The 26,201-nt window shown below is 39.7% G+C and overlaps 1 protein-coding gene and 1 pseudogene across 1 annotated transcript; one reads left to right on the top strand and one right to left on the bottom strand.

Annotated features, from left to right (window-relative positions):
- The first annotated feature begins 74 nt into the window (after window positions 1-74).
- Window positions 75-25,780, top strand: tpcn1 (two pore segment channel 1). The gene is made up of 27 exons (XM_088335938.1): window positions 75-348; window positions 614-708; window positions 4,021-4,157; window positions 5,543-5,719; window positions 7,730-7,843; window positions 7,932-8,062; window positions 10,610-10,698; window positions 10,862-10,896; window positions 11,005-11,063; window positions 11,143-11,242; window positions 14,438-14,554; window positions 14,631-14,755; window positions 14,826-14,874; window positions 14,949-15,012; window positions 16,112-16,156; window positions 16,219-16,275; window positions 16,353-16,406; window positions 18,555-18,627; window positions 18,693-18,800; window positions 18,872-19,033; window positions 20,483-20,598; window positions 20,672-20,718; window positions 20,786-20,854; window positions 20,927-21,023; window positions 23,358-23,497; window positions 23,577-23,666; window positions 25,005-25,780. Exons 2-27 carry the CDS (start codon window positions 615-617, stop codon window positions 25,146-25,148), a joined length of 2,493 nt encoding a protein of 830 aa, XP_088192064.1. The 5' UTR covers window positions 75-348; window position 614; the 3' UTR covers window positions 25,149-25,780.
- Window positions 24,232-24,346, bottom strand: LOC148365563 (U2 spliceosomal RNA; annotated as a pseudogene).
- Window positions 25,781-26,201: the final 421 nt, after the last annotated feature.

Here is a 26,201-nt window from a genome sequence, read left to right as displayed (position 1 = left end):
TGTTTCTGTTTCGTATTGAATACAGGTACTGTACTTTGTAAGCTTTTATTTTGAAAAATGCAGCAACCTGCCGTCAAATGTTAAAATTGTCGTAAAATGCGACGCCCCAATTCGGATGCTGAGCTCGGAAATATCATCATAGCCTTTTAAAAAACATAGTCTAAAAAGCTTGTTTTGTTCGACGGACTTGCATTACTCTTTTGCAGGTGGTGTAATATTTTTCTAAGTGTTCCAGAATTTGAAGATGCCGCGATGTACTCAGACGGACACCTTGTGACGGATTGTGGCATTCTTGGCCAATTGATCGGGTCACGGATGTCCCCTACATTCTAGGACTTCACCAGAGCTGTAAACAAGCCTTATCCTCCACATTAATATGACTAATATGTTGGTGCTTTGTCTACAATTATTTTACTTTCTTTAATTTTTCATTGTTTGTTTTAACACAGAACGAAAAGTACTCTATTTCTTAGCTAACAAGTTTAGCGTTAGCTTGTTGTATTGTGTCCAGGGCATTTTAATGTTTCATTGTTAAGAACTTGCTTGCGACAGTTTTAAATTTGATATTTTCCCCACCACGCCTCGAAATCCGTAACAGACCGTTTTTTTTAAGAATGGAAGTCGACGACGATGACGTGCCTCTCATCCTCACTTGGGACGACGCAAACAGCGGTTTACTCAATGAGGATCCTGACAGAGGAGACGAAAGTAAGGAGAGTTTCAGATTAATTCTTTGTACATGTGTCGTGCAGTCAGGGGAGGCAGGGGAGGCCGTGCCTCACTTGTCACTAAGGTTAAAAATGTATTCAATATTATACTAATTCTGTGTGAAAGGCCTTCTTCATTTAACTTTATATTTTTATATACATTTCTTTAAAATGTTTGAATGTTCGCATTATATTATGAATAATATTAATTCTATTAGTATGTGATGTATTAGGGCTGCATGGCGGCGCAGTGGTTAGCGCTTGTGCGGCAAAGTTCAGAGGTCATGATATTTTACCTCCTGTGTGTAGTTTGCATGTTCTCCCTGTGCTTGTGACGGTTTCCTCCGGGCACTCCGGTTACCTCCCACATTCCAAAAACATGCATGTCAGGTTAATTGGCTGGTCCAAATTGTCCCTAGGTGTGAATGAGCGAGCAAATTTTCTGTCCCTGTGGGCCCTGCGACTGGCTGGCAACCAGTTCAGGGTGTCCCCTGCCCACTGCCCGAAGATAGCTGGGATGGGCTCCGGCACCCCCGCGACCTTACTGAGGATCAGTGATGCAGATAATGGGTGGATGGAATGTATTACTGTGCAGATGCAGAGATAGGCAACCAACTCTCGTGCCTCATGGCATTGGGTGAATGATTATTAAATGGTAAAACACAATTTACACAATTACAGTGTGCGCTATTGACTCCAGCTGCCGTTTATCCGCCGCAATTTGAGTGCTTGGGAGAATGCATGTTTGCTGGAGGTCCAAATGTCTTTTAATGAGCAAAATAAAGAACAACTTTACGCGATCAGAAATCTTAGCTGTTCACATTCGCTTGAGGTCGGATATGGTACCATCCAAGTGGGAGAAATCCAACTTCCCCCTTTTCTGAAATGCAGCGTTAACCCCATACAATAGATTTTTTTAGGTTTCGCGTTACGTCACACGCATCCTCAAATGTAAACATCCGACCATATTGAACAGATCCACCAGACCTAATTTTGTTAGACGATTTAATGAAAGAGGAATGTGTAAAGCATTGTTTTTTGTAACTTCGGGGTTTATTTCTAAGTACTGTTACCTGGTGAGTGGAGGCCAGAACGACAACTTCACTTGCAATGCGCCCTTCGGACAAATTGGGTGCATGCCATAAACCCTAGGTGAAAATATTGCGCTTGTTTCCTGGCCAAAATTAGCTCCAAAGAAAGCCTCGAGTATCTCTAATAATTCTTGCCGAAAAGAATCCCTATTCCACACGCTTTTCTCTAACGTGTGTGGGTCTTGTTTGTACATCAGTGAACATTTAATGTCATAACTTAGCCTGCAACGTTTAACGAAAGACAAACTAGAGATTCAATCGTCATATTTCAAATGTCAATCACAATAATAAGTAGTGAGTCAAATCCAGCATGGTCGCTCTTACTCTGGATGCCCGGATCTTGTTCACGTAGTTAAGAACTATCTATTAGTGATAGTGTTAGCAGTCTAACAACAAGCCATCCAGTAATTTTCCAGTAATTAAGTTTCATTAATTAAATTATTACGATAAAATGTGGCAGCATGGCGGATAGGTGGTTAGCTCGCCGCCGCATGGTGCGGAGATCCAGGGTTCAATTCTCAGCCTCCCCATGCGGAGTTTGCATGTCCTCCCTATGCCTGTGTGGGTTTCCTCCGGGTACTCCGGTTTCCTCCAACGATCTTACTGGCTGGTCCAAAATGTCCCTAGGTGTGACTGGGTGGTGTAGTGTCCCACAAATGATTCCTGACAGTATTGTCATAATTTTTGGCCTGATTTGGAACGATTTCTAAGTCTGATCTCATTGGATTGTACTCAATTGGCCTGTTAGCAAAAGCACATTACTTTGTGTGTCCGTTGTTTTTTATGTGAACGGTTGTTTTTGCTTCCCTTCTGAGTAAGGCTGAGATGAGCTCAAACTGGCCGCAGTGTCAATTATAGATGGATGTGTGTCATCAAAAACTGAGCGTTAACTCAATGCTTGTCATTGTGACTATTGCATCACGTTTATAGGACATGGAAGCATCAACTCATTGGTCTATGTCATGAAAGTTACTCAAGTGCTGCTTCAGCAGAACTCCGAGCTCTGCCTTGAGAGTCATGTGTAGAATGTGTGTGAATGTTTTGCTTATTCAGACCGAGCCTGGAAATGAACAGGAAAAGGAGCGGTTGTTTTTTGGGATGTCCGGGAGTGTTGGATAAGAAAGAAACATTCTGTTACTAAAGAATACATTTGTGACTCTTAACCTAGACTGTCGGAGCGCTTCAAAGTGGATTGCTTGAATTGCTAAATGTAATTCACCCTGGTCATCCTGGAAGGGGGATACCACTTGTGGGGTCCCTTCTCAGGGTTTCTCTTTTTTCCTCACGCTGAGGTTTTGAGTTGTTCCTTGTCCGCATGTTGGTTTGAGATCAGGTAATTGTGTCATTGTAATCCTGTGCAGTCCTTTGAGACATTTTTGTGATTAAGGGATATATAAATAAATTTGACCTGACTTTGACTTGACACTGCAGTTGTTACAAATCATGTGACAGGTCACATGATGAGATAGACATGATGATCCTAATGTTTTTTGAATCGGTAGAAGCGGTCGGTGAGTGTGACAAAGCTCAAACAGGCTGTTTTTGCTCCAAATGCGATCGTTCCAAGACAAAAAATTGATTGCGATAGCTGGAGGTAGACACTATGTGTACTTCAGCCCGTCAAACTGCAGCAATGGAATTCGAGCTTCACACTGTTACATCACAAGACTGTAAACAGCTGTGGCTGCCTTTCTTTCAGATTCACTTACCTTTTTGAATTGTGCAACGCATTTGGGGAAATTCACTGTCAATGCGTAATGAGGTATTTTAGAATGTAAGGCATATTTTTTCTTGTCCTTGTTGTTGCTTTGGATGGATACACACTGTTCTTCTGTTGCTTGTCCTACACAAATTAAAGCACTGAAGTGTCTCTGGCGTTCACATTGGTGTTTTGGAATGTTGGGCCATCTGTAGTGCCATGTGTGAGGGAGCTGAAACACGACCATAACACTAAAATGATATGTTCTGGTTCTGTACAACTGGACCACAAGCAAACCCACACACATACCTCTTGAAAGACCTATGGTGCTTTCAAACTGCCACATAGCTGCTTCACGTCCAGATCTCAGAAGAGAGATGCCTTTAGTGGTGTCCTCCTATTGCTTGCAGAAACCATTAGACTGCTATGGTTGGAACAGCTGTTTTCTGTGTCTGACCCATTTTAAACCCATCCCAGCACCTCCTTTTTTGAAACTCGGGATTCAACTTGTTTGTTCTTCCAGATGGAGGCGCTGGAAACTATGACGTAGTAAATAACTCGGTTGTGTCGACACCTGGGCCTCAAACCCACCGAGCACACAACGCGTCTTTACGGCAAAGCTGGGAGATGAACTACCAGGAAGCGGCCATCTACTTGCAGGTACATAGTGCCGTACAGTATTGTATAGGTTATATGACTTATTTTTTTTAAACTATCAACAACAAAGCACAATTTTGGGGGGCACCTGAGCCAGGAATCACATTCCCAATGTGTGTTGTTGTATGACCGGTGTGATTCAAGTCAAGTCAAATTTATTTATATAGCCCTTAATCACAAAAATGTCTCAAAGGACTGCACAGGATTACAGTTACAAAATTACACAATATACTCTCTATAAGCCTTTGCAAGACAACCAATCAACAACCAAGTCATTATTCAATTAATTTTCTAGTGGTTATTTAAATGTTTAATCATTTAAGTGCATGTTAAAAATTCTCAAAACTTCAGCTTCTCAACAGTAACTTTTGGCTAAATTGTATTTGGTCAATTATGGAAACATTCGTTTAAGAGTTAGTTGAATTAAATGAAATATTTTGTAGTTGACAAAACAAAATCTCGGGTATCCTTTTAGTAGTGAATATTTTTCAAGAATTCTATGATATTGTTCAACCTACATGTGTGGGTGGGATTATTCAAAAAAGGTTCATTCCATTACTTTTTTTAGAGTATAATGACAATTTTTGGTTATAGCTTGTATTGCCCCGTAATTGAATAATATATGCTTTCTACATTGTTACATTGAATTTCAATATACATGGTTTGAAATAAAAACAAGTCTTCGTTTACCTGACTATTGGACGAAATAATTTCCAGAATAATCAAATATCAGAATAATTGCTAGTTGTCATCCTGGGATTCTAATATTTTGGTGTTTTTGAAAAACAAAGTTTTTTTAATGATGTAAGATATAATTTGTTTATATGATTGATACAATAAGCTTCCAAAGTTATTTTGGGGATGGTCTCTGATAAGCTGTTAGGTTTATTGCCGTACATCTTCGAAAAAAAAACCCTCAATAAGAGACAAGAATCATTCATTTCAGCTCATGAGGAGATGTAATCAGTTCAGGGCCTGATTCTCATCTGACTAAAATTTCAAGAACTCCCCGTTTTTATTACAGCCCAATCACAGGATTGTTGGGGGAATGGACAAACGGATACTCCATTGTATACAGGGGAACATAAAACAGAAGAATGCAGCTTTACTCTACATGAAAATAGTTGATTGGGTTGAGTAGATCTTTACTCAACTCTAAAGATAGTATTGCTCAATAATTGTAGTGAATGCAGTGTAAATTCACAATAATCCTGTAATAAGCCTTTGGCTTCAACCTGTCATCCATTTATTTTTCAGGTGAATTGTTCATTTTCTGATTTTATGTTTATTTGAACATGATTGAAAATAAGAATAAACAAGAAATACACACAGCTTTTATTTGCAACAAGTGCTACAGTTTTTACCTGTTCATTAATACTAACTTCTAGGAGGGGGCGAACAATGACAAGTTCTTCACCCACCCTCGAAATCCAAAGGCCCTTGCGGCGTACCTCTTTGCCCACAACCACCTCTTCTACATGATGGAGCTGCTCACAGGCCTCCTGCTCATGACACTGTCGCTTTGTGAGGCTCCCGCAGTGCCTTCACTGCGTCTGGACGTCTACGTGAGTGAAGCAGAGTATGAAAGACTGTTTAAGAAGTACTGTAAATCATACTTGCTCTCACTTATAACATCATACTCTCACACATGGACAACGAGACTCTCATACTGACAGTCATACCCATGTACAAACACTACTATGCTTTCTCATACACATCACTATACTCTCACATACATACTATTATATTTTCATACAAACTACTATACTCTCTCACAGGTACCGTATTTTCCGCACTATAAGGCGCACCGGGTTATAGGGCGCACCCCGAAAAAATAGTTTTTGGTCCTATTTTTGACATACATAAGACGCACCGGATTATAAGGCGCTACAATGGGAACGTTGACAAATCAGTCAGATAGTTCAGTCAAACTTATTACCCCCTTAACATTCCCAAAGCTTGCAGAGACGCAAATACGTGTCGAGAACACGTGCGGATGCGGTGTCCGTACGATGTCACTCAAATGCATCATTTCAAATATCATTCGGAAGGTTAAAGTCTTGGGTCCTCTTATATCCGTGAGTTTTAGTAAATCCAGGAGAATAAAATACTTACAAATACAAAATAGTAAAAAAAATGCTTTCTGTATGCCGTCAGCCACGTGCTATACGCATTCATCTTTTTCGGCCAATTGCAGGCTTTGTTTTGCCGTTTAAGCCAATGCCATCCTGTAAATGACAAAAAGGATCCGCCTCTTGACCTCCGAATAACTTTAGCCAATAGTGATCGATTCAACTGATGATTGACACGTCTTTTTGGGTCAATTGCACGCTTTGTTTTGCCGTTCAAGCCAATGCCAGCCTGTAAATGATAAAAAGGATCCTCCCCTTGACCTCCGAATAACTTTAGCCAATAGTAATCCATTCAAATGATGATTGACACATTGGTTAGCCAATGAAACGCCGGTAAATAAATCCCAGCATACACTGCGGACTACTTGGCGTTCGGGGGGAAATCTAGTCGGCGGCGGCAAGTTAGTTGCAAGACTTTGCGAATTAATATTGATCCATAAATAAGGCGCACTGTATTATAAGGCGCATGGTCAGCTTTTGAAAAAAATAAAGGCTTTTAGGTGCGCCTTATAGTGCGGAAAATACGGTACTCTTCTACTCTCACACACACTACTATGCTTTCAAACACATACTACTGTACTCACACACATGCTACCATACTCACACACAGTATTATATTCTTTCACACACGCTACTATACAGCCACGCGCACACTACTATAGACTCTCACACTTCGTATTATACTCTTTCACTCACACTTCTATACTCCCACACTTTGACTACTATAGACTTTCACTTGTAATATTATACTTTCTCACACACATTATTATCCTTTCTCACACACCATTAAAATTACTGATACTAATGGGGTTCTTCATCTTGAGTGTAATGATCACCTCTTCCCTCAGTGTTGTTTCAATTTGGGTACTTTTGGTAACCAAGGTGTTGCACACTGATCTGTGTTAATATGTTGTACTGTTTGACTTCAAACTGGAGTTGCTTACAGTATAGTAGTATGTTTGAGAGACTATAGAAGGATTTGTGAGAGAGTATAGTAGTAATTAAAGTATAGAAGTGTGTATGCGAGTATAGTAAAATTTGTGAGAGTATAGTAGTGTGTTTCTCTGAGAATAGTAATATGTGTGAGAGGGTATAGTAATGTGTGTATGAGAGTATAGTACTAAGTGTGAGAGAGTAGTAATATGAAAGAGAGTATAGTAGTGTGGGTATAAGAGTATAGTAATATGTGTGAGAGAGTATAGTAGTGTGTATTTGAAAGTATAGTAATATGTGTGAAACAGTATAGTGGTTTGACTATGAGAGTATAGTAGTATGTTTGAGAGCATATAGTAGTATGTGTGCTAGTATAATAGTGTTTGTGCATGTGTACGACTGCCTGTTGAATGTGAGAGCAAGTATGATTTACTTTTCAAACGGCCTCTCATAAACAAGCACATTGTGACTTATTTGAAAAATGTTCTCGGAGCCTTTTGGATCCTGCAGATCCACGCCACTCTGGAGCTACTCGCTTTGGTTATAGTGGCCTTTGAACTGTGCATGAAGCTCCGCTGGTTGGGGTTCAACACCTTCATACGACACAAGAGGACCATGGTGAAGGTAACTTATTGCGACGGTTAGTGGTACCCTGACAGGACTTGTTTACTTTTAGTTATGGCTCACATCGGCATCTCCTGTTTTTTTGCAGGCTTGTGTGTTGCTGCTGCAGTTTGTGGAGGCCATAGTGGTTTTGGTTAGACAGACATCTCACATGCGAGTGACCCGAGCACTCCGACCTATATTCTTGGTGGACTGTAGATACTGCGGTGCTGTGCGCAGGTACACTGAGTCTGTCTTTCATAAATATGGTTACAATACATCAGCATGATTGAAGAAGCTGTACAAAATTTTGAACTTTTTTACTCGCTGCTGCCATCTCCTAGCTCAGGGGTCGGGAACCTTTTTGACTCAAAGAGCCATAAAAGCAAAAAATATCAATTTTATTTTGGGAAAGAGCCACACCATATATTATGAGACAAATTTACTAAATTGCTAAACCCGCGCCCCAGACAAAAGCTTAGTCTTCAGCACATTTATTTTTGATGATTTGATAAAAATTATGAAAAGAGAATAATGCCAGAGCCCCTGTCCCAAATTCAACAAACAGACCACTTTAAACTTGTCTCTTTCTTGCAATTACTCAAGATCGGTTAAACTCCTTTTGACCCTTTTTTTCATACATATTGGTTTCAAAACCAGATGCAAGCATTTATTTTGTAAAAACGTCACAACATTCTGAGAATAGGGAGCCTTATGTGCTTACCTTTGGGGAGAGATGGGAGGGAATGCTTGTACTTTTTGCATAGCTCCACCCATCCCTCCCACTCACCCAATCAAATGACTAAGTTCTCTTCCGGTGTTTTGGCGTATTTACAGTTCTGTGGATTCATCATAAAGTATCTGAACACTGAACACAGATTATATAGTGAACTTTTAAATAAAGGATTCTTTAGCGTTGTACAGCCAAAACAAGTTTTTTTTCCCCCCTTTTTTTGTGTGACACCTTGACTGTAAATTGTAGTGAAAAACGTGCCCTATATATACTGCGAAGTGTTTCCTTTGCATTTAGCTTTGGTTTGGCTTTACGTGTACCTGAATAGCATAGACGTTCCCGGTTTTGAACAAAATGGAGAAATTTTGCATGCAATCAAATTGGTCTCTGAGCCATAGGTACTCATAGAAAGAGCCATATATGGCTCGCGAGCCATAGGTTCCCGACCCCTGTCCTAGCTCATTGCAGCCTCTGTCCAGCTCCTTTTGATGTGCATGCAAGTACTGTACATTTCTTCGACACTCTCAAATAAACCTTTTTCATCTTTCTCATGGTTTGGGTCTGCATTTGGACTTCTCTTGAGGCAGGCATTTTCTTACTTTCGCCATTTTCATGCTACAATAACAAATAGAAACAACAACAAAAAATGCAGGGGCAAGCAAGAAGTCACTTTGCACCACTGCCACCTTCCCCCATCCCTCCTTTTTCTTGTGTTCCGCCCTTAAAGTAAGATAAAATTGTGGATAGTTTGGTGGAAGAAAAAGCATAAGAGCTCAGTTGGGAATTGTTGACAGATGCCTAATAGAGAACATATTTTACTTTCAACTTTTAGGACACCTCATTTTACCTTTAAGTGCTGCAACAATTAATTCATTACTCATTCATTAACTAGTTCACAGACAGAACTGATGTATATGGCCATGCATGGCGGTGAATAAGTTAATATTTGGTTCATTGATGACAATAGACGTCAATCTTTTTTAGTTGGCTGGCAGTGAATGAGTTAATTTCAGATTTATTTATTTTTTGTTTGTTTGTTTTATTACTGAAATATGTCTCTACATATATTTTCATAATTGTATGATCTGTTAATTCATAATTATTTTATTATTTTAGTCATTTATGACTCCTTCGCTTATTTATTCTTAATTAATTCACCGGTATAAAAGTGATAGTCAGCCATGTTGGACTTTGCGCTTGTGAATCAAACAGCTTTGTTATGCACCTCATTTTCGCCGGAATATTCTGAATTAAAACTTAAACAAAACTACGCGACTCTGGCGCTTGTAATGCTCGTTCCACAGCTTGGGTGTAAACGAAAAACGATAACGAAATTACCATTAGGTTTTATTTTGTTGTTGTCATCATTGTTTAAACTCTGCGGCTCGCTAGCAACTGGTTGAGGGTGTCCCACTACCTAAAGAGAGCTGGGTTGGACTCCAGCACCACTTTGACCCTAGTGAGGATAATCAGCGCAGATAATGGAAGAATCTTGTTAAAATGCTCAGAATTGCAATATGTCATCAGTGAATAATTGGGGGTGAGTGACAACTGATACCAGTTACCAATTTTAAGTTGGCCTCGTCTTTTTCCGAGATACTCACTCAGATACTCAGCTTATTTGGTATTAACCATTTTGTAACGTTACTTTTTCAGAAAATACAAATTTAAAAAGGTGAGGAAATCGTCACCATTTGTTGCCATTTATGGTAAAGACACTTGAAAGAAACTCAGGCGATCTGTTTGAGTGTTAGTAAAATTCAACTGTTCTCAACAAAGTCAACTGACAGTATACAATTGGGCGGCATTAGTTCAGGATGTGGAGCGCTCGTCTTGGGATCAAGAGGTCGTAGGTTTGATTCCCAACTCCTCTGTGTTATATGTCGAAGGGCAAGACACTGAATCCCTAATGCCCCTGATAGCAGGCTGACGCTTCTATCAGTTAGTTAGTGTGTAAAAGGGAAAAGCACATTGTAAAGGGCCCTGGGAGGTCTTCATCGACTTGAAAAGCGTTTTATAAATCCACATTTACTATGTTTTTGTTTTTAAAACAGAAATTTGCGTCAGATCTTCCAGTCCCTCCCACCATTTATCGACATCCTCCTTCTGCTGCTGTTCTTCATGGTTATATTCGCTATCTTGGGTAAGAGTCGTTTAAAGTCTTATTAAAATTAGAATTATAAAAAGTTTTGGCGCTATGCTTTTTTCCTGAATAGTTTATTACATATTCCTTTTTTATTTTGTAATAAGTTGATGTATTTGTATTTTTAACTGCTTCCATATTTTTTGTTATTTTTTCTCTTCAGGTTTCTGCCTCTTCTCTACAAACAAATCTGATCCAGTGAGTTGGAACTTCAATTTAGTGTTATTATTTTGTAAACTTCTCCTTTTTGTGTATTGGTGCGTCTTGTGAGACATTTCCTCCTATGAGCTTTTGTTTTCATCTCAGTACTTCAACACGTTGGAGAACAGCATGGTTAGCCTCTTTGTGCTGCTGACTACGGCAAAGTAAGCACAGCAGCCTTCCGGCGCCGGCACGTCATGCACACAGAAGCAAAGGACGACATTCATATGCCTTTTCTTGTAGTTTCCCTGATGTGATGATGCCAGCCTACGCCAAAAATCGCTGGTCCTGCGTGTTCTTCATTGTGTACCTCTCTATTGAGCTCTACTTCATCATGAACTTGGTAACAAGCTGTTTTAGAGGCGCAACATGACTTTAAATTGGGGTTGGTTGTTTTTAATCCGATTGGTTTTCTGGTACACAAGTCAACCTTGTATTTTTTTCTCAATTGGAAACCAAAATTTGTGTACTAGCGACTCCATGGTAAACTCATTCAGTGCCAGACGTTTCTCTTAAATGGGAAGTACAGGTGCCAGTCAATTATTTGCCATTTTGACTCATTATTGAAGGCTAACAAAAATTTATTTCTGTAGCTATATAGGCATAAGACATCAAAAAAAAAAGCTTCAATCCTCATCTTTCTTTTGACAAAAATGTTTCCTCTAGCTTTTTCTTTAGTGTAGTAAACAGAAATTAAACATTGAAAAGTTTACTGAAAATTATGATTTCCAAAAAAAACTGCTTTTTGTGAAAAGATGAATTTCGAGGAGAATTTTCCCTTTGTGACTTATTTTGTATTTGTGATACCACAGATATCTGAACAATGCTTTCCATAAACACAAAGGCACTTTGCTTGCAAAGACGGAACTTATTTATAAGTGATGTTTGAATTTTGCAAGAACTTTTCAGCACCCAATGTTTCTGGTGACGCGATCACACAAATTTGGTCACCACGGCGATCGCGTTCCTGCGGATGTGCACGAGACGTCATCCTTCTCTGCCCCGACAATGACCATGGGACTTTAGTCATCTTTTTTAAAAATAATATAGCTTATCCTTATATACTTATCCTTGTATTCAATCCACTAAGAAGCAGTGTAACTACCTACTGCTCAAAGCCATTCCTGCCATATGATGGTGACTTTTCATACTGAAACCATTCCCAGAGGCTTCAACTTACTGATAAGCTCTGCCAAACCTTTAATAATAGTTTTTGGGGGATAAAATATGAAATACGTATTTTTACGTTTTGGCACCCTGTGGTAATGCTTCTGGAAACTCAATTTTTTTTGTTAGGGCACTGAATGAGTTAATGTTGAGTTAATACCACAACCCCACTACACAAATATATGGCAATATATCCTTGCAGGGATCATGCCAAGAAATATGTAAAAACTACTTATAGTAATAGAATCAGATTTGAATTTGCTGAATGGCAATGGTTAGTAATGCAGATGTGCGTTTCCCTTTTAGAATATAATACTGGTGTCTTTACTAGTATGAAGAACTTGAGTGTCAACATTTTAGAAATACATTAATTGAATGAATGAATAAATACATACATATATGACTGTCTCCGGTAATAAAAATATTACAAGAAGTTCTTTATTTTCTGTTACGCAATTAAGAAATTAAGAAAATATGTCGTGCATTCTGGATTCATTGCAAATCAACAAAAATATTGCAAGCCATTTTTTATATTGCTAATACTGTCTAACGGCCTACGAGTATACATTTTCATTATCTCATCTCATCTCATTAGCCGTACCGCTTATCCTCATTAGGGTCGCGGGGGGGCTGGAGCCCATCCCAGCCATCTCCGGGCAGTGGGCAGGGGACACCCTGAACTGGTTGCCAGCCAATCGCAGCATTTTCATTATATTTGTAGCAAATTTAAAGGTCAATGAATTATTTGAATAAGTAATCAATGGAAAAATCAATCTGAAGAGGCGAATTTGATAATTCTATAACGATAGTCTCACCTTTCTAAACGCCACATACGTTTTCTGAAAGTATTATCAGGAGAACGGAGGAAAACCTCATCTTCACACTCATAATGTGAAGTTTGGCTAGTGGCTACAAGACAAGAGACTTCTTTGTACCCTTATTTAGGGTCGTGATATTTTAATCAAATCAAATCAACCTCAAGTGCTCAAAATTGGAAATAGGTGAACGTTTAACACAAAATTAACAATAAGAAATACTGTACATGGATACACTGCATTGTGACTAAGTAAGAATAATAAGTGAAAGAAAGGATTTGAACGTGGGGTTGCTCTAACAGAAAAAAAAAAGAAAAACACAGTTGCATTAACTTTCCTATGAGGTTTCAATTAAAGCAATGTGACTTGTTATTTCATTTAAATCACTAGGTCCCTTTTCTTCCCACACCAATGTATCCAGCCTGGTACCACAGAGGTGCTTTTTTTGGCGCTGGTTTGGTGGAAGCGCTGTGTCTGCTTATCGTCTGGTAGAAAGTTAATAGACTATTGGATAAGGGTGGGAGGAAATTCAGCGCATTTTACTTAATAATGGCCCGTTTATTCATTAAATGTTTTATTTTCAGATTGATATGAAGAACATTCAATTACTTCATGCAGGCATGAAGCTCTCTCACCTTTAGGAGCAATTCATTATTTTGAAGTCAAAAAAGGTGACCTACGTTAATTGTATAGATCCGAGGAGAAAATGTTTTAAAAGTTTGGGAGGATTGTGAGATTTCCCAGGGTGAATTGGGCGTTTGAGGTGGTGCATTTGAATTCAAATCAGTGGAGTTCGCGTGGGCAGAAATAATGTAATTATTCGTGTGTAACAAGCATTTAATTTTGATTATGAGACGGTACCTGAGACGAGTGTTATAGAATAGAGAAAACAGGAAATCATCCTGAAAGAATAAAAAAGAACCACACAAGTAAATATTTTTTGGTGTATCTGATGATGAATCGAACTTTGAAGGACATTATATAATTGTAAATTGTATCTAGGTTTAGTGTGTCATATATTGTTTGAATCATGGACGCATGTATACAATGTTTGTCACTCTCGATGCTCAGTTTGAGTTGAGGAACAAAATTTTACTCCGATTTTTTTTTTTTTTTTTAAATAAGGGGTGCGTGTTCTACACAAATCAATTTGATATTTCCTCCACACCTTTTCTCACCTTTTTTAAAAAAATCCATATTCATCACACATTTATGTCACAGTGTATAGATTTCATTTCATCACCTTCTTTCATCCATATCCCAAAAAAGAACTATTATTAATAAATGATGCAAGCCATGCTTTCTGCCCTGCTAAGGCAAAAATCCACTCACTTATTTGTGTGCCACACACAGAATAACATCAGCATTCCAGAGGATGGCGCCAAAGTAATACGTTTTATCACTTGCCTTGATCACATATCACAAAAAAAATAACGGCTACTTTTCAATATAAAATCTACAAACATTTTGGGATTTATTATTTGTTTGTGTTTCATTCAAGCAACTGTGAAGACTTCTACTAGACAATTCTCTTTACACGCCTTTCTGCCCTGTAGCTCCTGGCGGTGGTGTTTGACACGTTTAACGACGTGGAGAAGATGAAGTTCAAGTCCCTGTTGCTTCACAAGCGCTCTGCCGTCGATCATGCTTTCCAGCTTTTAGTCAGCCGGCAGGTATCAAATCAATAACGCATTCAGAATTCCTCCTTGCCTGTGCTCTTTCTTACACGGATGTTACGCTTCTTTTCAGAGACCGACGGGAGTCTCGCTGAAACAGTTTGACGGCCTCATGCGCTTTTATAGACCGAGGATGTCGGCCCGAGACCGCTTCCTCACCTATAAAGCCCTTAACACCTCTGGGGCACCGATGCTAAAGTCAGTACCTCCTTTCTATCACTCCTAATCATATTTTGCATCTTTTAATGCCTTTTTTTGACCTCTGTAGTCTGCAAGACTTTTATAAATTTTACGAAGTGACTGGCCTGAAATGGAAGGTACTGTGTTAACAGGTTGTGTCAGATTTCTGTAGACTTTGCTAATATAGTACCGTGCTGTATTTGTGGTGTAGGCACGGCGTAGCGGGGAACACTGGTTTGATGACCTCCCACACACCGCCTACATTATTTTAAAAGGCAAGTGCTATCTTACAAAATATCACTTTTTTATTCACGTATTTTCCACACTCAAACCTCTTATAATATGTATTAGGTAAAATAATTTGACAATAAAGACAATTCTATTCAATAATTCAATTCTATAATATTTAGTTAGGGGCTTTCTGTTTCTGTCTTTCTCAACATTATTGACCCATAGGCAAAGAAGTGGAGAGACTGAAGAATGCACTATACAATCAGTGTTTAAAATAGTAATAGTAAAAGTAGTGTAATAATGAGATACCCTCAAATGCCTTTTCAATTGTAGCTGTACCCTTGGTGATCTAGGGGTAAATTGTTGGCGCTCTCGACACCACAACGCCGGGACTGAATCCCGTTGCATACAGTTTATTGCGATTTGAGTCTACTGTGTAATCACTGCTCAAATGAGGAACCATGTCCTTAAACCTTGTGTCGTAACGCACACCCATAAGTAATGTGTCAAGAACCGGAACAGGGGAAGAACCCAAATGCGTGACGTTTCTCACACAAGCCTTTTATTTTAGGGGAAATGGGTAGTCATGCACGTTAGGTAGCAGTCTTGTGTGGAATGGCAGGAAACCAGAGACCGACGAGATGGATACCAATTGCCCAAGCAGATATCAGACAGATGGGGTCGATACAGGACAGGAGGGGACAGACAGTATTAATATCGAAACAGGATATCGAAATTAAACAGGACAAAGTAGACGGGAACGAAAACTGAAGAGAATAATAAACTGGACAAAAATAGACGGGAACAATACAGGGGAGGAAACGCAGGCAGGAAACGTGACCGAGTCAAAACCCACGTCTTGAGGGGCAGAGGTTCGTTGACGGACTGACAAAGGGAGAGTGAGAGTACTGAGCTTAAATAGAAGGGAAGCCAATCTGTCAACAAGCCGCAGCTGGTGCAACATGGGCAACCGTGACATAATGTAGGCACTTCCAATCGTATCCACTGAATTCTGCGGTATATAACCGGATTATACAGTGCACTTTCATACTTTTCGACAATTTGGGATATTTATTTGCGCTTTATAGTGTGGAAAATACGGTATACTACTGTATATGTTTTCAATATCACTGCCTTTTACAGGCATCAATCTGATGGTGAAGTCGAAGGCCTTCCAGTACACCATGTGTAAGTATTTATGCTAAAATGTCTACTGTAAACGCCCCTAATTTTTATTTTCCACACTCCAGATGTGGTGGTGGCCATCAACGGTGTTTGGATCCTCGTGGAGACGTACACTCTTGACAGTAGGAGGTTTATCTTGTGAGGCCAACGCATTGGATCAAATGAGGACAATTGGACTAAATGATAATGTCTTTTGCAGGTGGTTTTCCTCAATCCCGATTGGTGCCCTGGAGTTACATTGTCTTCCTTACAAGTGAGCCGGCTCTACACTCTTTTGATAGCACATGAATGAAACCTTTGGGCATGTTGTTGAAATATGACTGAATGATTTTAGTACATTTGATTATATTAGTACATAGCAGGCATGACTTAATCTGACCGTATGTTTTTGATTATGTCAAAAGAAGAAACAAGTCTTTAGCTCAATTCTATCAAAAGTTATGATTGTTTTAAATACAGTAAACACAAACCAAGAGCTCATTCTCACGGCTAGAGGGCGATAAAGAGTTAAAAGAATGGATGTTCAGCAAAGGTTCTATCTATGTTTGGGACTACTTATCTTGTCAACAGGTGTTTTCTGCGATGAACAATAATAAAACATAGCAGCGCTCAAGGTTAACAAACAAACATTGTTAAATGTGCTACTACCTAATATTGATGCACTCGTAAGGGCAAGTTTCAGAAGCCAGCAGCAGTAAGTACACTGCACGGGTGCCATGAGAGATGGTGGATAAGGTGTGATGGCACAACATTTGTTTCCACGGATCGTTAAAAATAAGATTAAACTCATTTCATGTTAAAGAGAATATTACTGAGTATTTTCTCAGCTTCAGTAGACCCAGCCTGGTAATTCTATGTAGTGTTATAGCATGTTCACTGCTAAAACTCTTCTTTTTCCTTTTTCTTTTGAACTAGTATGACAAGTGAGGCAATCGTATTTTTAATCCTAGCTCCCCCTTGAGTTTGTTTATTGGGGTGAGTTTTTTCAGATTTAAATGTGCATTTATTCAACTGATTACAATATTTTTTTACATCTCATCTCATTAGCTGCACCGCTTATCCTCAGTAGGGTCGCAGGGGTGCTGGAGCCCATCCCAGCAATCAGTGGGCAGGGGACACCCTGAACTGGTTGCCAGCCAATCGCAGGGCACACGGGGACAGACAACTCACTCGCTCATTCACACCTAGGGACAATTTGGACCGGCCAATCCACCTGAAATGCATGTCTTTGGAATGTGGGAGGAAACCGGAGTGGAAACCCACGCAAGCACAGGGAGAACATACAAACTCCGCACAGTTAGGCTGGGAGCTGGATTTGAACCCACGCAGGAGGTTCCCACGACCTCAGAACTGTGCCGCACACGCGCTAACCACTGCGCCGCTGTGCTGCTATTTTTTTACATATTCAATACTAAACATTAGAAACATGTTTTCTATTGTTTGTGAATACATTTGTTGTGCATAGAAAAGATCTGTTTTCATTTGTGATCTTAATTTGTCGGGTAGGCTACAACTTTAGACTGAATGATAAAGCATAGTACTGAAAAGCATAGCTAAATTTTTGACGTTGACATTATTTTACTGATCCAGCCCATCTGAGAACACACTGAGTTTTTACCTTTGCATTAATGATTAACCAACAAATACACAAATGCAAATTATATAATCCAAATTTTACGTTCAATGTTAAAAGTAGCCGAAAATGCAAAATCTTTACAAACAAAAACATATCAATGTCCAAGATGACGTGTTCTGAGTAATCCAGCTGAGTTTATAGTGCAAGGTACAATGTCGAGTGAGAAATCCAGTTAGTGATCAATCTTAGCTGCGTGGTATGGATTGTCCGACACTTGCAGCCTGAACAGAAGCATTCATTGATTCGTTGGCAAAAATTAAGAAATACACCGGTTTAACATAAATTATTACTGATCATGCTCGTTAGAACAGGTCTGAGTAAAAACTGCATTTAGAGAAATCAACTGGTTCAATATATTGTGTGACTGTTATATTTGACCATGAGATGTCACTCTATTGTGTAGTGCAACCAAAAACAAGTGCTACAAAGCACAAGAGAGAATACAAACTCTAGAGTCTCAAAATCAGAAAACTGTTCCATTTTTCTTCTAATTGTTTTGCCTAGCCTTTACAAGGTTTTAAGGTTTGATGGTGCCCTTAGCATGATGCAAAGATGTTCGTTTCTCTTGATAACCTCACCTGCGGTCCCTTATCAAGGTTTTTTCATTTTTGCTCATGTTGAGGTTTTTGAGTTTTTGCTTGCCCTCATGTAGGTTTTAGATCAGGGGATGGTGTCATAATAGTCTGTGGTCTGTGCAGCCCTTTGAAGACTCTTTGTGATTAAGGGCGTCACAAATAAACATGACTTGACTTGTTTCATTTTCAGTATATGGCGTGGAGGTGCTGTTGAAATTATCAGGCTTGGGACCGTCGGCTTATTTCAGCTCTGGATGGAACCTGTGAGTTCTCATGAGAATCTGCATTTAAATCTCCTTTTTGCATGATCTACTTTTTTTGCTTTCAGGTTTGACTTGTCTGTGACAGTCTTTGCCTTTCTTGGTCTGATTGCGCTGGCCTTCAACATGGAACCTTTCTACTTCATTGTGGTGCTCCGACCGCTCCAGCTGCTCCGGTACTCCTTCCTCTCCGTTTTTAGCAGCCGTTGGATGAATTTGTCCAGAAACATGATGGCTGTGGTTGCAGGTTGTTTAAAATCAAGAAGCGGTACCGCAACGTGCTGGACACCATGTTTGAGCTCTTCCCCAGGATGGCCAGTCTGGGTTTGACCTTGATCATCTTCTACTACTCTTTTGCCATTGTTGGCATGGAATTCTTTGCTGACGTGGTTTACCCCAACTGCTGCAAGTGAGTCAGTGGAATTGTCTTGAGCAGTGTTGGGTGTGTTACTGAAAAAAAGTAATTAGTTACAGCTAAATGTAAGTCAGTTTCCCCCCCCCCCTTTCTCCAGATTATTGAAAGTTGCGTGTTACTTCGAAAATAGCTAACAAATTACTGCGTATATTCGCATAGAAGCCTGCCCCCTAAAATGTCTTTAAAATGGCCACATAACAAAAGAAATAGAAGAAAACTTCATATTTGTTGGCTTATGCACTCTTGATAGTTTGCAAACAAACACTTTGCCGAGACAACCCATATCCATTTTGTCTTTGAATCAAATCAAAATACTGTATTCTTGTGTGGCACTTTTTAGACTGAAATTCAACTCAAAGTGATATGTAAAAAAATAAATATAGAATAATAAAATCAACACAACCTACCCAACATAACATAACGTAATGTCAAACAAACACACACAGTGGGTAAAAATGTAATCAAATTTAAAAAAAATGAATAAAATAAAAACCCCAAAACACTCCAATAGATTTACAGGAATGCTTACTTTAAAAAAAAAAAAAATAATCAATAAAAGTAAAAATGTGATTTTTTTTTTTTGTTTGTTTGGTTTTTTTTTTTTTGTAATTTCTTACAAACTATATTTCACTTAGAGCTTGGGAGAAGAATGGAATATTTTTGTGAGAAATGAGCTAAAAAAATGTTTGATATTGAATATTTTAAATATTATTATGCTATTCATTTTCATGAATTGTTTGAACCACTAAAAGATCTCCTTCTTCATTTCTGGGTACTGTCCAAAACGTTTAATTTTTTCTCCAGCCAAGGTGTATTGCAAAAATAATTTTAAAAATAAAAAGACAAAAATTCAGTATGCTTTTACCATAAATATGGTGCTTATGTTTGCCCTGTTAATTTCCCGTTTTTCTTGTTGTTCCCCTTCCCTGGCGCTGCCTACCCTGGTCCACTGGTAACTAACAACCAAATACGCGCAAAAAAACGGACACCCTAATTTTGGTATTTCATTTTTTTTAGTTTTAACTCCTGCTTGGATGCGAGTATTACGATAGGAAGAATATCTCCATGAGGAGAAATTCAACAGCCTCTTGCTCTGTGCTTGAGACGGCGCCAACATAACTACTTAGTTGTACTTTATTGTAGATATAAATACGCCAACCCTTCATAAGTTGTTGCTGGCAGACTGAGGCTTGTATGTGACAACTAGATGCAAGGATATTGAGCTGTCATCCATGATCTGCATTTAATGAGCAGTGGAACAACGCAGTAAACACACCATGTAGTAACGGCAGTTGAGTTACTAAATTGTGTTGGTAACATGTTACTGTAATTTTGCGTTCCAGGAACGCATTTCTCTGTAACTGTTTGATCCCAACACTAGTCTTGAGCATCGAGTAGGAGGATTTTAACAGTCTATATTTTCCACGTTTTATGTTTCATCAGCACCAGCACAGTTGCCGACTCGTACAGGCAGATTAACGTCACCCACGGCAACAAAACTGTGTTGGAAGGAGGCTACTATTATCTCAACAACTTTAACGATATTCTCAGCAGCTTTGGTAAGATCAGTTCTTATTTCAATTTAAAAAATTGATGAAGAAGTAGATTGCTTGTGGTTATCCGCCCCTTCAGTGACTCTCTTTGAGCTGACGGTGGTCAACAACTGGTACATCACAATGGTGAGCTGATGTTAAGAGACAATCTCATTTCCTGCTTGACCGCTGCTGTCTTTTCCCGCTTCCGTAGGAAGGAGTGACCTCCATGACCAGCCACTGGAGTCGTCTCTACTTCATGACCTTCTACATCGTCACCATGGTAATGCTCGGGGTTTGACGCTTTTGCCTAGGTTCACTTTTCACGCGTAACTTTGCTTTGAACCCTCTTCAGGTGGTTATGACCATCATCGTGGCATTCATCTTGGACGCTTTCGTCTTCCGGATGAACTACAGCCGAAAGAACCGGGAAATGTTGGAGAACGCAGAGGGTGGGATGTGCATCTTGACAAAGTTTCAATATTTCCAGTGGTACCTCTACATACGAGCTTAATTTATTCCAGGATAATGCTCGCATCTCAAATTTCTGGTGTAACGGGCCAATTCTCCCAATATGAAATTATCAAAAACTAATTGATATGTTCATGACCGCCTAAAAGCATCCAAGTTACCCTAAATAGCGATAAAAAATATCTTCCTGATCAAGTAAAACACATTTAAATAGTAATTAAACATGAAAAATACAGTAATAAGATAATTAAGATGACATTACCGGAATAAAATCCAAGTTTATTATGAGCGCCGTAACAAATGTGGAGAGCTGAGAAGGCTACGAACCAGCAAGGCAGCTGGTCCGGATGGAGTATCCCCCCGACTGCTGAAAGCCTGTGCGTCTGAGCTGGGAGACCCTCTACAGCGCATCTTCAACCTGAGTCTTGAACAGGGGAGGGTCCCTCAGCTGTGGAAAACATCCTGCATCATCCCAGTCCCAAAGAAATCAAGACCTGAGGAACTCAACGACTTCAGGCCAGTCGCCCTGACATCACATGTGATGAAGACCATGGAGCGGCTGCTGCTGCACCACCTGAGGCTACAGGTCCGTCACGCCATCGACCCACTGCAATTTGCTTACCAGGAGAAGGTGGGAGTGGAGGATGCTATAAAATATTCTATGAGACAGTAGTGGCAAGCGCCCTCTTCTATGCGGCAGCGTGTTGAGGAGGCAGCGTCAAGAAGAAGGATGCCTCTCGTCTCAATAAACTGGCTAGGAAAGCGAGCTCTGTTGTGGGCAAAGAGCTGGACAGCCTAACAACAGTAGCTGAGAGACGAGCACTGAAAAAGCTGAGGTCAATCATGGACAATCCATCGCATCCACTACACAGCATTATCTCCAGACAGAAGAGCAGTTTCAGCGACAGACTGCTGTCACTGTCTTGTACTACGGACAGACTGAAGAGATCTTTTCTTCCTCGTGCCATGAGGCTCTTTAACTCCACCCGGCAGAGTAAAGGCCCACATTAAACCTCACCACCTACATTGGATATTACCGAATCTTACTGAAATATGTATTCTGTGTAGCACTATTTAGTTACTCTATATATAACACGCTACAGTGGGCATTTGCATGTCACACTGGGTATTTGTATATTGTATTCTTTTGACTTTATTATTGTACTGTTCTCAGCTCAGGGATGCTGCTGGAAATGTGAATTTCCCTTCGGGGATGAATAAAGTATCTATCTATCTAAATGTGTGCACTCGTGCTGAGGTAGGGGGCAGGGGGTGTTCGCGGGTACAAGGACTGAAGGAAAACACATCCCTGTCCACTTTCCCATCTCCCCGATATTTTATACATTTTTGATCATTTCAAATAGTGTACACCGTGTAAAGTTATTCTTAAAAAAGACCGATCTCATCTTGCCCATTTCGGCTCTAATCCAAATCGTCTCAGTCACTCGAAGTAGACGACAATATCATCATAGATCGGTAATACTGATGCGGTATTTTACAAAGTCTTTCTTTCTGTAAGTAAAAATGTGTTTGTAAGGTTTATTATTACTAGGATTTGCAATCATTAAATGTTGGGTTCTTAGTTTTAGGTGTCCTTAAAAAGTTTAAAATTAAATATTTTCTTTATTAAGTATGTGTTAACAATGCCCAACTGAGTTCAAAGAGCCCTTATGCTTTATTTTCCATTGTGCCTGTCTGCTTTCATCTTACTTTTATCAGGCCTGTTCGGGAACAAACCCCCAAAAAGATGAAAAAAGAAGAGTTTATTTGAAAGTGTCTAAAGAAATTCCATGCGTTACCCTGCTACTGTCTCCTGGCTTAAAGTTCCGATTGCAGCCTTACATTTTCAAATGCTGAACCTCCCCTTTTAATAAGGGCAGCAGCTGGCAAAGGTTGACAGGTATGAGATGGAGACTGTTGATGATAGGTAAGCACACACTGTACACGTGAAATCAAAGTTACTGTAACTTGAAGTGAATGTACACACACACAAATTACAACACCATTTTTTCATTCTACTTTTTTGCCTGTAGTTTGCATGCGCAAACTGGACCAGCTGATGCTGGTACTTACCATTCTCGAGCGCTGTTTAGTGGTAGCCTCTGAGACTACTTGTGAATTGGATTTTCTTTTGCATAGCAAGCAAGATTTTATTTTCAAAAAACTCGTACAACCAAAATTCTCGTATTTCGAGGTGCTCGTATAGAGGTACCACAGTACTTAAGCATATGAGAATTTTTTTGGCGGCAATGTCTTGAAAAAATGTCTTGGTTTGCTGTTGCCCAAACTAATGTGTTGATGTACGTATGTTTCAGATGAAAACGGAATCGTGTTTGAAGTGGAAGTGAGTCGTGACGAAGCTCTTTCCACTTTGGAGTTGTACAAGCAGACGTGTCCCGCTCAGTCGTCCCTCAGCTCTTTGCTCGCAGTTGTGCAAGCCATGGACCGCACAAGGGTAAAAACAAACCCACCTTCAATCATTCTGGGCTTTCTTTCCTTTCACATAAAACAGCAGCCTCTCTCTTTCACTTCAGAATGAGCAGCAACTGTCTCTGTTATATCAAGGCAGAAGGTCAAGGACCAAGGGTGACCTAAGTATGAAAATGTATGAGGAAGAGATGCAGGTAAGAAAACCGTAAAATCAAGTCAATTCATGTTTATTTTTTATAGCCCTTAATCACAAAAAGAGTCTCAAAGGGCTGCAAACCACAGACTATTATTACACCATCCCCTGATCTAAAACTTACATGGGGGCAAGGAAAAACTCAAAAACCTCAACATTAGGAAAATGAAGAAACCTTGAGAAGGGACCTCATATGAGGTAATCCCCCTTCCAGGATGACCAGGCTGCAAACTCCAGCATTAACAAAAACTAAGTATTAAATAGACATGCTGGGCCAAAACAAAAAATTTGAAAAGCTAGCCCGAAAAACCAAACGGAAACACAGAAAATTAAAGTCCTGTTGGTAAATCTTCCCGCTTTGGCATGTGCTCCATCTCTCTCCGTGTGCAAAAATGCGTGCGGGGGGGAAGGATTTTGTAAGGTTTATTGTTCTATATTCTTTATCAATTATCCATTATCCGTTTTTGGTCAAATCATAATACGCTACAAAGCCGAGGGGCCGAGACACTTGCTCTCAGCCAAGAGGCCGAGTCAAGGTCCTAGCCACAGAGCCAAGCAGCGATCAGTGCGAATGCACCGTTCCCGGAGGTACTGCAATACTGGGCTGATGCGTGGAGTGGACAGAGCAAGCTCTTATTCCATCTCCCGTTTGCAAAAATCAAACTTACAGCATTTAACAATTACGATATGCTGAGTGTCAATAGTGCACAACTCTGCACTCAAATAAAGAAGGCTGATTCCTAACCACTAGGTCACATTGAATTCAACAATCTAAAATGCATTAGATAGATCGTCATCAAACTATTTTTACTCATGGTGCCACGTTATAATAGAGCACTATGGGAAAGAGTTAAGCCAAAACTGTGATTAAAAATAGTGTGATTTTGAGATCAAATCTAATGCCTTTTCTTATGTCGCCCTGATCTCTAGAGGTCTAGCAATTACACAGTGAATATGGGACTATTATTATTATTTTTGTTATTCGTAAAGTGATCATTGGGTCAGGCTGCGAGAATAGTCATACATTCAACCGATCCCAAGTAAAGATTGCGGAGGACCGATGTATTATTTGCATAATGTTGGGAAAAACATGAACTCATTTCTCTTGAAGGGGCGTCATAAATGTTTCCAGACATCTCTGCTGCATTTTGAATTTAGAGTGCAGGCGTTATGAGCAGTTCGCTACCACAAAAAGAAAAGAATAAGCCATTAAGTATTCAAATACCCAGTGTAGAAAAAAAAGTCTCATCTTGTAGTCCAGGATTTACATATAGGAGCTGTTACGAATGCCTCTCATGACATGTGGCCCATTCACCTCTTATCATCTTTTGTTTCCCAGGAGTGGTATCTAGAGTATTCAAGGGAAAACCTGCCTCATCCAAACCAAAGCCACGAGCACAATTCGGACAGTCCCTCCTCCAATCCGCCTTTTGTGCCTGCTCCTGAGCTCTACTCGCATGCCGGACGTTACAGCATTAACTGACAAACTCCCGCAGCAGTCATCTTGAAGACGACTGCAGTATTTCTAAACCGCACACAAACAATCTGTGTCTTTTCAACTGATGAGAGTTCTTTGAACCGATGGACACGTGGCATCATTTCCAGAACCGTTGAACATTACGGAAGGAACTTGTTAGTATTCGTGAGACAGTTGCTACTGTACTGTATATAAAGTGCCGACTCCTTCAGAAGGCAACCAAAGTCGGGTCCTGGTGAAGAATATAAGCAATTATTTTATTTTTATTATTATTTGAACAACCGTTAACTAACAACATTTGTCCCAAGTCAGACAAATTAGCGACACACATGGAATGAGTTTAATTTCACACTCAATATTGCTAATTTCCGTTTGACTAAATTCTCATAGATCCATCAGCAGTTTTTCTTTGTACTGTATTAAGTTATATTCTCTCTGTGTAACACAGCACTTCTTGGGTGTGTGGTATTTGTATGTTAAGTATTTCAACCTGATGCCTTAAATTAGTACCCGATTGGCTTTGAAATAACTTAAAGCTCACAAACTAATTCAAGTACAAAAACACGTACTTAAAATCTTTGTGTACACATATGCTGTCATTGACTTAGTGAAGGGTTTTAATAAACAATTCAAAGGAATTCTTCAGGATCTTTATTTGTTTTCTGTGTATCATAGCACTTTTGGGGGGGGTTGGTTTTTGTATGTCAGATATTTCAACCTGGTGCCTTAAACAAGAACCCAATTGACATAAGATAAAACTCGCAATAAATTTAAGTATAAAAGCTCCTAAAAAATTGTGACTACCATACTCCTATGCTGTAAGTGACTTCATATTGTCAGGACCAGAACGGAAACAGGACCCAATTGCGTAGCGTTTAACCACAAGTTTTGTTGAAGGAAAGAGGAAGGGCTGCGCCCACGATCTGGTGTTCGCTGGACGCGGGAAGCAAGTCGCTCTCGTACTCTGATTGTGATCTGAACACAAAAGTGGATCTTCCGTAGCGAGGGATGGAAAAACTGGTCGGTAGCCAGGGATTGGGAGAGACAGGCGTGGTCGAA

The sequence above is a fragment of the Urocampus carinirostris genome, chromosome 5 (genome assembly GCF_059441175.1).
Source record: "Urocampus carinirostris isolate Australia breed hairy pipefish chromosome 5, RoL_Ucar_1.0, whole genome shotgun sequence".
Classification (NCBI taxonomy): Eukaryota; Metazoa; Chordata; class Actinopteri; order Syngnathiformes; family Syngnathidae; genus Urocampus; species Urocampus carinirostris.
This window is presented reverse-complemented; position numbering and strand designations above follow the sequence as displayed.

Coding starts and splice junctions, on each gene's coding strand:
- tpcn1 (XM_088335938.1), top strand. CDS start 615: ATGGAAGTCGACGACGATGACGTGCCTCTCATCCTCACTTGGGACGAC. Junction 16,157..16,218: donor GGCCTTCCAGTACACCATGT/GTAAGTATTTAT, acceptor TCCACACTCCAG/ATGTGGTGGTGGCCATCAAC. Junction 23,667..25,004: donor TGTATGAGGAAGAGATGCAG/GTAAGAAAACCG, acceptor TTTGTTTCCCAG/GAGTGGTATCTAGAGTATTC.